Genomic DNA, 12,080 nt, shown 5'->3' with positions numbered 1-12,080 from the left:
TGAGGAGTTGAAAGACGGGTATATTGTTATGGGGGAAGTTTGCAATTTTTATGTTTTTCATGAAACATTTAAAACCAACGACCTACGTCCATCAGAAACGCAACCTGAAGCATATTATGTCATTATAAACGAGTTATATTATATATAATACTATCAAAATTATTTAAAATTAGAAGTTCAAAGTTCGACTGAGAAAATTCCATAGGTTTGGGGTTTGTATTGTATGCACTGCGGGGCATAGGTGAAAAGTTGGACTTTCCCAGCATTTTAAATTTAACTGTTTTAAAGTCATGCTCTGTGAAACCTCAGATTTTCACACTTTAAAGCATCATTCATTAACGTTTAGGCCAGCGCCCAGCGAAGGCAAATTTGTATTTTTATTTATATGCAACGTACAATTAGACACTATACAGTAGTTCTACATCAAATCACTATGACAAGTCTAATTAATCACATATTTGAGCATTAAATCCAAATTTAGATTACACTGCCCTGAACAATTCACCGCAAGAGATAAAACATACAGTACATGTGGACATATAGATGTATACATATAGTGAAATGAATCATTTAACAACACCTCTAACTCTTGAATACAATTATTTACTTTGAATAGCGAAACCACTTAAAAATAAATGATCTGATTTGGTTCTTTAGAGCCCTTTTAGTTTCATGGAAACTAATCTAACTTTTCGTGGTACAGTATATGACAACAGATATTATTAGATAGTACACAACTGATACAAAACATCTATAAACACAACACTTCTATGTTTCCTGAAGTATAAGCTTGAAACATTTTTAAAACATGGTGTAGGGCTTCAGCTTATCTCACTAATAGTGAGGTTCAGGAAATAGAGAAGCATCTTTGAGGAAACAGCTAAATCATTGTAAAATTGGAAAATAATTTCCACGAACCAATTACCAGTAAGCTTAGTGTAATAATAGTCCGTTCTCAGCAAAACAAAAACAATCTTGAATTTCCTGTGAGAGGAATACTGAGAACATGTTGGAATCTAGTACTACAAGTCGTACCTGTATTTAATGAAGGTGTCTTACGCACTCACAGTGCTTTTGACGTAAGTGTACAAATTCATTTAATGTTTGACGTGTGGTATTGTACTTCTGCATTCTTGCAGGAATACTAAGACAGCTTTTGGTCACAGAGCAAGCTATGAAGTAAGGAGGTAAAGCATCTCTCCTCTTCTCAGGTGAGAATTTTACTGCTACCAAAACCTAAATCTTTGCATAAAGTTTACAGGATCTTTTTGTTTTATTCTCACAAACTATTTCTACTTTAACTTGGTTATTCTCTCATGGTGCTGCATTTTCTCCGTAATGATTCAAGTGTCACAAATTGTCCATTAAACCGATAAATCTGTTTATGTTTGGATTCAGACCACTTCAGAATCAAATGCTAAAGATCGTGTAATGGGTCTGCTGTCCAAAAGAAACTGATTCAACAAAACTGTGTATTTCTACTAACAGACAGCATGGTGGCAATAATAATAATAATAAATTATAATAATAATTGCTTACACTTATATAGCGCTTTTCTGGACACTCCACTCAAAGCACTTTACAGGTAATGGGGATCCCCTCCACCACCACCAATGTGCAGCATCCACCTGGCTGATGAGATGAGAGCAGCTGCCTCACAGACCTTGGGCATTGAGGTCATTTCCAGCCTAGAACACTGCCTTGAGAGTGTTGAAAGATGCTACTGTATATGAGAATAAAATTGATTGATTGATCGATCGCACAGCGCTTGCATGTCCTCCTTCCTGAGTCATTCTCCAGGTGATCGACTTTCCCCTCATCCTTCAAAGACATGCTGGCTAGGTCGTGTATAGGTTACATGGTGTCACTAATTTACCCCTGTGTGCTGTCTTGTGTGTGTGTGTGCACACGCGCACATCCTGCAATAAATAGGCATTCATTCTAGGGTGTAGTCTCACCCTGAACCCCCATGCTGGGATGCCTTAACCCTTACTGGGACTGAGTAACCTTCTGAAGATAGATGATGGATATAGTGAAACTAAAAAGTACTATACAAGTTTGCGAAGTTAGATCTAATACCATCATTTTCTTCTTATTAATGTATAACTTTAAGCATTGAATGCGTGTTGTATTACCGCGGTTTTCTGGGGGACCCAGAGGAAGTACAGTAAACTGCTTCAAGGGCTACGGCGCGCGTTCTGGGTGCTGCAGAGCGCGCGTTCAGGGTTCCCTCGGCACTGTATTAGTAATCAGTATTGCAGGTTGTGACATCTGGGAGGCGACATTGAGTCTAACTTCATGAAAAAACAACATTTTTACCTTCTTTTCCTTTTACCCAAAATGCTCGAGTACGTTTGAGTGACCATGGACCGCGTTTGCTGTCATGTAATAGTACAATAATACGGCGAGGAAAAAAGGGGGGGAAGGATACTTTTGTCGGAATTAAAGGATCTACAATTCGAAACATGGCTGTGAGGGAAGAAGGAGAGGTACTGCACAGTAAAATCAAACACCACGACGGTGTTGGTAATGCAAACAGCACAGAAAGCTTCAGAAACGGCTATGTGAAGAGCTGCGTCACCCCTTTAAAACAAGACCACCAAAGGGGCTTTTTATTTAACGTCTGCAGGTTTTGCAATGCGGATTTAATAGGTTCAAGACGATTTCGGGCTTCGGCTCTTTACTTTGGTGCAATCGCAGTTTTTGCAGCTTCGCTACTGATTTCCAGGAGCCTGCAAAGTGGACCGAGCTCTTCGCTTCTGCGGACTTTGCAGTCATTTTTGCTGGTCTTCTCACAATCCGTCAGTCCCCTCTTTAGCATAGGCTGTGCATTCTTCTTTTTAACGTTTTACCTGCGGAGGAAGAAGAGGGAAAGTTACAGATGTTGGCTGGTATCGCTACCAGCATCATGCTACTTGGGGGATTTCTTGGTCTTGCAGTTTTTGCATTGGGAAGACAATCAGCATCAGATGCAAATGGTGGGCAGATTGCTCTTTGTGCTGGGCTGTGTGGGCATACTGACACTGATCCCCACTTTGAAACTCAGATACAGTGTTCTGATCTTGGTTTTTGCCAGTCTGGTCTGGCTCGTTTCCTTCACTAGCCTCGAATGCCTGCCCAAGCCTCTGAGACCCCTTCTGGCTTGTCTCGCAGGGGTTTCGGGCTCTCTCCTGGCTCTCTGTTTCGATCATTATTACCTACCACGGGAAGCGCCACACAGGATCGCTAACGCTGAGGAGAAAGTACCCGTGATCAGACCTAGGAGAAGGTCCAGTTGTGTGTCTTTGGGAGAAACCTCAACAAGTTATTATGGCAGTTGTAAAATGCCCAGGAGACCTTCATTGCCTTGTATTTCCAGGGAACAGGTAGGTCCCCAAAGGCAGACACACATATACCCAGTCTTTTGAATGCCAGCGTCATGAAACTTTTGTGGCAACACGAATGTATTAACGCACCACACGACTCGGCTCTTCTAGGAAACAAAGTATTGATGTGTGTTCTGCATTGTGCTATCCATTTTAAGGGGGAGGGGGTAGGTACTGTAGCAGTAACCGTTACATGAACTTGTAAGGCAACATGGAAAACTATTTGCAAGTTCACATGTTGCGACAGACATGCATTGCCCCCTCAAAGGCTTTTAGTGAAATCCTAGTTTTAAAACAATTCTGTACAGTTCTGCTGCTGAGCTCTTTAAAACCAGTTGACAGGACAAGTTTGTTTACTACGAGTGTTGCTTCACCTCAAGTTGTGTATAATTGTGCAAAGTAGGCCTAAGGAACTGTGCACTTTTCAATTAAAAGTAAACAAAAAAAACGTACTATATTTGTACAATTGAATGATGGAACTGGAGTGTTTGTCCCCCCCGCGCACACACAACACTCATTTTTCACATTATGATTAAATTAATATTTTCTTAATCGGATGAACATGTAAGAGAACTCGTAGCTTTGAAAATTTCGATTTTGTCGTTTTAAAATTGGTGCAAACATGGAAAAAAGGTTTTAAAGATCAAATCGTTTTAGTTTAAAACCATCTGGCGTGTTTTATGTGAATTTTTCTGAGCAATCCCAGATACTGATGTACTTTTTGTTTCAATGTTCAAATGTGAGGATAATTAATTTACAAGGTCTAGAATAGTAAAATCACACACTTCTTTAGATTTTGTACGGTTTATCTATTATTTTTAAAACTGGAAATATGCTACAGTGAACTACATTGTTCCTGCTGTCTGCAGGCATTTTTCATTGATGAGTAAATTACTGTCAACAGGGAACCTTGAGTACTTTGACGGTTCGCGGTTTGCTTGTTCAATTAAAATGTTCCTAACTATAAAACAGCAAAGTACAGAAGTAAATGACGAGCAATTAAATGTTGCTATTATTAATTTTAAAGTGAATGAAAGTGAAAGTGGCGGGCATTTAATTTCAGTAGCAGTATTTGATTTGATGTGTGAAGAGTCAGTTGAATGTTGGTGAATACTTTTCTATGCTGTTCGGTTTACCTTATAGGATCTACTGTAGGTGTTAGAAAAGCCCTTGAATTGGTGTATAATATTTTTAATCTATTTAGATGCATATGTTTTAAGTATGCAGATTGAATGACAATTCTTGGTACATACTTTATTATTATGATTTATCGTGTTTTACTTTCTCGCTGTCGAACCTAAGTTAGATCTTGATGCTTTGGGGAATAATAAGGCAGTATTTTTTAAAATAAAGTTGGTGTAGTATAGCACAGCGCGTTGTTTTAAATTTGAGTTTTCATAAGTTCATTTTTAGATCCTGCCTAAAGTAAAACACACTTTATAAATGCAAAACTACCTGTTTACCTGCCTTCCTGTGTTTATTTTATTTGAGCTCACCAAAATAAGCGAGTCAGCAATGAAGAAAAAATATCTTTATAAAAAAATTGCTGGAACCTTTTTTGGGTCGCATGGTAAAATACATTTTAACACTGCTTCACGACTCTGTCCTCCAATAAACTTTAAAGTTATAAATAAAATGTGTTTGATTTGACTGAGGCCAAGAGGTTTATATCTGCTAGACTTACAAAACTGACGTGGGAAATGGATTCATTCAGTACAGAGGTGTAGTTTCTTAAGAAATTGTGTCGTTGCTGTCTCTCAAGCATACCATTTAATAAAACTTACTGTATTTTAGAATATAAATTAACTAACTATAGGCGATGTTTGTATATTTGTTTTGATAAAACCTATAACATAGGTGTTATGTCTGGGCAAAATGATTCTTTAGAGTTTTTATTAATTTCCCCCTCCTTAGAGAGAAATTACATACTGTTTTTCTATGTGATAGGATTGTAGGGGGCAGGTGCTTCATATTCATTATATGTGCTGTCATTTAAATATATAGTAAATTATTTCAGCGTTTGTGTAAATAGGGAAGAAATACCATAAACTAGTCATGGACTGATTTACTCTCTGATCATTTATTTTAACATTACACTGAAATGTGGTATTATCTTTAAAAGCTATAGATAAAATACATATGTGAAAAAAAATACTTTTAAAGAACGTTTTTTAAAGCTGATCACATCCTTTTATGCAGTAGTTATTTGTAACAGTTATGCTGTCAATTTACAGTGTGTAGATTAATTTACTGTTCTTTTTATTGGGAAAAAAACCCTCAGATTTAGAACACAAAAGAGCTTATGGTTATTGAAAGTTTAAAATAATTATTTTTGTTATTACTGTATTTTCACATATTTCAAAGAAACATAACATAACTTTTGAACATTCTTGAAAATCCAGTGTTGAATGTGTCTATATATGCTGATAGACTTTTTTTTACAACAAATAATGGAAACATTTCCTCCGTTAATTAGAAGTGTAATCCATGGATAAAGTTCTAGACTAAAATTAGTTTCTGATAATGTGTTTGGTGTGAAACAAATAGAAAAATTCTGCTATATATGTGTCACTCTGATTCGCACAATAGTTTAAAAACACACCTTAGCCATGTTACAAGCAAAAAAGGTACAAATAACACATGCAGAGAAATATCATAAGAAAGGCCATGCCTCATGAGGTCATATTATTTTATAGGAAGTTTCTTTTGACCTTGGTCTGGGTTTTAAAAGAAAATGTATTGTGGCCTACAGTACATTGTTTCCTCAAAAAAAAGGAAAGACTGACTAACATTCAAAGTCTACACTTTTCAAAACAGGTCTTGGATGGTTAAACAGATTTTGCAGTTTCTGTTTTTTTGAACAAAATGGTATGGAATTACTTTGTGTACATTTCTTTTTTCTTGTAACACTTAAGATGCCAGCACGTGACAGTTTTAAGATCTCTTTTAAAAATATTTCTGTAAGACATATTTTTGTAAGATATATTGAAGATTTTGTGTAATAATTGATATAGTTGTAGTAACAGGACTGAGGGATGACCATTTGCATCAGGCGTCACTATAATGCCTCATTTGACTCCCATACTGAAGTGTTGCAATTAGCTCAAAGATTCTTCCTTATTAAAGCTTCATTTTATGTTATGTAGCAGCTGCATTGTTATTGAGAATTCTATTATGAAGAGGTGAGTTCAAATTAAAAACATTGTGGATTTACTAAAGCAGACATGGATTTCTTAAAGAAAGGATTAGCAGAGGGACTGGAGTATTGCTTGCAGAATGTAGGCAAGCTGTGTTTTTTCTGCAGAGGTCTTGGTTCCTCTCAGCTAAACTCCTCACTACCCACTGGTTGTGGCCTCCTTACCCTTTTACCAGCTCCAGATTTATTGTAGGTCATGTATTAAAGTATATAGTATCATACAATTGTGGAATACCTTTCAATTTACGTATTCAGACAGCACACATCACCACTGAACATTTTAGAAATGTCTGTAGTACAAAAAAGAGCTTGTCTTTCTTTTGGTAAGATTATAGCAATTCATCCCACAGGGCAGCATAGCAAAAAGATGGTAATCCTTTACGTTTGCGTGCATTAAACTGTACTGTCCTGTTTTTTAATTGGAATTATAAAGTAATGGGCACCTTGGTGGCACAGTGTGTGGCACTGTTACTTTGCAGCGCCAGGGACATGGGTTCAATTCCGGACGTGGGGTGCTTTCTGTGTGGAGTTTGCATGATCTCCCCCTTTTTACCAGGCACTCCCTCAGTCCAGACATGCTGGTAAGTTAAGTGGGCTCTGGGAAAACTGGCTCAAGTGTGTGTGTCTGTTCTAGTGAGGGCCCTGCAATGGACTGGTGTCCTGTCTGGGTGTATCCTGCCTTGTACCCACTGCTTGCCAGGATAGGCACCGGGTCCCTGTGGCTCTGTATTGGATAAAACGATGAGAAAATGGGTGGATGTATTACAAAGTGATCTTTAATTCAACTACAGTTTGTTTATTTTTGTAGCCATAGTGGGTGCAAATAGGCTTTACATTAACTTTGTATATTTAGAACAGATTATGCTAGCTGTGTGTAATGTTATTTTTCACACTTCCTTGAGCTACACTCAGTGACTCTTCTTTGCAAAAAATGAATTACAGCAAAGTAAGGTTTCAACTCTATATCAACCTGCCTGCCTGTTGTAAAGGGAGATAATTAGTGCAATTTGACATTGCTAAAAATGTCTTCACATGCTTTGGTTATACAGTACAAATGGGTTGTCACGTATTGGAGCTTAAATTGCCAGTTTTGTAACTCATGCAAATTAGTTGTGTTTTGAAAGACTATAGTAGTCTTCCATTTTGATACATCGCAGTCTTTGCTAGTCTCAGTTCCTTGTTTCATTCCACCACTAAATCAAATTTGCGCAAGGTGAACCTCATGTCCGACCTGATCCTTTTTGTTCACCAAGCTGAGAAACGAGTATTTCTGTTATTGATCTCCAGATGTTGTTACAGGTTATCATCTTATCTTGTTGAGAATAGTGATGACAGTGCTGGACTCCCTTATGGGTCCCACGCTAAATTAGCAGTAACTGTGAGGTCAAGATCTCTGGCCTGTGGTATCCCATGTGCAGGACTTACCTTCTGCATTGTTCAGTGTAATGTTTTATTGTAACACTGAGGATCTCTTGTCTATAAAATCAGAACAACACTTCAGTCTTCGCTTACATATTTTAAAGGTTTATGTGTACACAATGTAAAAGCAGCGCACTGTGCAGTTTAGGTGATGATTTCAGTCACGCACAGTTCCCTTCAGAGTAAACATTCCCCTGTGGTTGTAGTTACTCATCCTTGTCATTGCTAACAGTTCAGATTTTACAGAACAAAATTGTACTGATGATATAAAGGTAGCTGTTCGAATGTCAGTAACTCCCACATATTTAAAGTTCTGTTTTATTATCACTGTGCAGTTGCATACTTATAAACACGAGGCGCTCCTGCAATGCTTGTCAGACTAGTAAAATCTTGCTGCAGTTGTAACATTATTTTCTATGAAAACTAACATTCTTTTCTATTTAAACTACCATCTTCTGTTAAAATTAAAAATAAAAAAATTTAACAGCCATAAAATATTCTTTTCTCTGCCTCCATTTGAGTTTCAGGTTAAGTTTTTAAATCTTGCCAGGGAGAAGTCCTTCAAAAACATTTAGAAGGGAAATATGTTCCAACCAAAAAAATAATTTTAAGCAACTATTATCATTACAATTTGTTTATTTTTTTACAAAGACTGTGAATTTCCTTTTAGTTCATATTCATATATTCTCACACGCATTATAATGGGGTTATTGTGCCTTTCTGGTAACACATTTTAGGGTAGATGTCTACTCAGGATTTTTATTTTTTATTTTCAGAAATGAACAACTATTTGCAACTTCATGTACATATAGGATGAATAGGAAAAATACTTTGTAAAGTGTCTTGTTATGTTGGTGCGAACAGGAAGCTTATAACATGCCCTTTGCAAAATAAAAAAATACAATTATAGTTTTGGTCTAATGGAGTACATAGTAAAATCATACTTTACATGTATGTGCTGCAGCCTTTCAAATTGCTCTCATTCCTAATCACATTTTTGATTTGACTTTCTGAAATGGAAATAGATTTCATACTCATATTTAATTGTAGTTCTGAAATATATTTGAATTCCTTCATTCATTTCAATTGATTTTTGGGCAGAAGCACCACAAAGAGAATGAAAAAAAGAGTCTGAAGTATTTTAGCTATGAATGAGAACTTGGAATTTTTTAAGCCGCCCTAGTACTTTCTTGATTAGTGATTGTGACCTTTTTTGTTCAGGTAAGTATTGTTTAGAAAAGCAACACTGAGGTTTCTGATACCAAAACATTTCCTTTTGCGGGCATTTTCTCTCTTCGACTACTGTACTGCCCTTACTATTACAACACATGATTTCTCACCGAGAGTTGTGATCTGAGTGAAGGTTTTTATGAACAAAGAACTCTTCTGTTGATGATAAAACCTGAGATAATGTTAACCCTGGTGTGTCTGCAAAATGTCTAGCCACTACGTATTTTCTTCTATGAATGTATAACCTTTTTTGAAATGAGTGTAGAAGGGTGGGTCAAACTGTTCATAGATAAAGACATGTAAATTCATCAATTCAGTTTGATTCAGGGCTCATTTGGAATCTTACTCTTTGTCAGGTTTACATGAAGTAGATTAATAGAGAATCAATAGGAAGCTCTCTTATGTGCTGGAGGACAACAGGTAGAATGAAGCTAACCTTCAAAATGGATCGCACTAAAACTAAACACTGAGCCATCATTACTTCCTTTCTAAGGAACTAGAAAGGCCAACCAAACATATTGGCAATTGGTGAGTGTGTATGCTGATGGTAACCCAGAAAGCTAGGTACTTATTCTGTCACAGATGGCAAGAGGGCCTGTGGTAAGAACTGATGAAGGCAGTTTGTCACATCAATATATATGAGAAAGCAGAACATTTTGGCATTTACTTTGGAAGTATTTTGATGACTACCCAAGAGCATTTGAGTATATCCCAAGTCTTACTACTCCATATACACCAATGGAAAGAATCAGGTCCTCAGATCCCGCAAAACCTTCAGTGATGACCTAAAGGTATATGACTGTTTCACTGTAGATGATGAGACATGGATTCACCATCTGTGTGAAGTCCTGCTCCTTCATGTTCCACACTGTAATCACTAGCAACCAGGACGTGATGCACTCAAGCTTCAGCGGGCAAAACCTTGGCAACAATTTTGTGAAATTTAAATGAACCCTTCAAAATTCAACTTTTATATGACCTGTTTGTTGGGAAAGGCAAGCCCAGGGGTGTTGGAATGCTGGAGATAAACACAGCTTTTTCACAGGAAGCCAACAATGTACAAGTGTTGTTAAAGCATTCTTAGTAAGTTTCACTTGGTGAACTATGTACCTTATGTATACTTTCTGCCTCTGGTTGGTTACAGTTTTAAAATCTGAAGGTTCTCCTTAGTGAACAGGACTTTGCAAATAAGTAGAATATTTTGTCTGTCCATCAACCTTAAGAGTTCTGTATTTGTACTGGGGATGCCAAGTGTGTGCCAGATAACGCTATTTGGTTTTTAATTTGGTGAATTTTGTAATTTAGTGTTTTTATTAGCTGGTCTAACATTGTTTTATAGCAAAACTAGCAGCGATTTAAGAAGATATTTAAAAATGTTACCCTGATCAAAGAGCAAACTAACAAAGACATATATTACTTATGTTCCATGAAATGGCAATGGATTCTTAGGGTATTGTAGCTGCCTGCAAAAGTCTCTGCTTTCCATAAATGCCTTTTTGCTGCTTGCTTTTGTTCTGAAGTTAGTACCGATGGTGAACGTTTTTGTTTTCTAGACTAGACTTGGTGCAAAGGAGCTCTCTGGAAACCCACACTCATACCTTCAGGATAATGTGAGGAGATAGAAAGGCACACTACATCCTATATTTTGAAAGCAGCTATTAGAATGGGAGCACATGTCTGCGCAAAGTGCAAAGAAAACCAAAAGAAAAAGAATTGGATGACTGCATTCATTATATGACAAATTTGGTTTACTTTTCCACTTAGAAAAATGTTGCAAGGAAGGCCTGATGTTGTGGCCAGTCACGTTCGTCAGGGATGATTATACCTTGCCAGTACTTCAACACAGAGAACAAAAAGAATATTAACAGCCTCAATTTAGCCAAGTGAAATGCATCACAAAAACAATTTCATGCATAAGCATCAATTAGTACAAGACATTCCAATCACATGTTCACATTAAATTGCTCTTTATTATAGATAAATATTTATTTATGCACACAGATCTTGTGAATTGGATATAAAAGCTTAGCAATAGTAAACTGTAATATGATGTTATTATAGAAAAGACACATCTAGATGAATTAACAAAACAAAGCAATAAAATGTGCATGTAAAATATAAACCATCACATAATTACACGGTTATTTTGAATATTAATCATTTCCTTCCACCTTAACCATACAATACCTTCGGCATGATTCTTACATTGATAAATGAAACTACTGGAAATCTAAACCATGTCGCTCTTCACAAGTGGAAAAAAGTAGATATGTTACAGAATTGTACAATTCAGCTTTTCATATGTTACATTTTATATGGGCTGCATTACTATCCTCTTTTGTATTGTTTTAACAAGTGAATTTTAATATGTGCATATGTTTAGGGTCTAACTAGACTGTATTTAAAATTGATTTAAATGTAGTAAATAAGATGGTTTTTAAAGGTTTGATGTTGACTGATCACATGGTTATTACAGTAAATGTGCCTGTGTGTTTAGTGTATCTCCAAAGTCTTCATGGGAATTTTTCTTATTTTAGTGAGTGAGGGATTGACTTTCTTCTGTGTAAGCAGACAGGTTACATGACCGTTATCAGCTTGTAGTATCCATACATGATAGAGTTCTTTCTGGGAGCTCTTATATCATATTATTTATTGATCCCTTTGATAGGAAAAACTGTGGGACCAGCCTCTGTGGCTGTACTATGAAACATGAAGGTGTGTTTTGTGATAGGGTAAGTTTTATCATGGAAAGAAGCATAAGTGATGTTGAAAAAACTGTACAACCAAACCTTTTCAGAACACCTTTCTTGTTTTTTCAGCAGAGCAAATGGATTCTGCTCAAGGATAAAAAATGACCTCTTTTCCAAAAG

The 12,080-nt window shown here is 36.6% G+C and overlaps 1 protein-coding gene across 1 annotated transcript in view; it reads left to right on the top strand.

Annotated features, from left to right (window-relative positions):
• Positions 1-2,251: 2,251 nt before the first annotated feature.
• pde3b (phosphodiesterase 3B) overlaps positions 2,252-12,080 on the top strand; it is a 69,134-nt gene continuing 59,305 nt past the window's right edge. The window contains exon 1 of the mRNA XM_088611616.1: positions 2,252-3,365. Within this exon, the coding sequence (XP_088467742.1) occupies positions 2,466-3,365 (900 nt within the window). The 5' untranslated portion in view covers positions 2,252-2,465. The remainder of the gene's footprint in view (positions 3,366-12,080) is intronic.

This window comes from Lepisosteus platostomus, chromosome 18 (assembly GCF_059453375.1).
Source record: "Lepisosteus platostomus isolate fLepPlt1 chromosome 18, fLepPlt1.hap1, whole genome shotgun sequence".
NCBI classification, from domain to species: domain Eukaryota; kingdom Metazoa; phylum Chordata; class Actinopteri; order Semionotiformes; family Lepisosteidae; genus Lepisosteus; species Lepisosteus platostomus.
The sequence above is the reverse complement of the archived record's forward strand: the minus strand, read 5'-3'. Positions and strand labels throughout refer to the sequence as shown.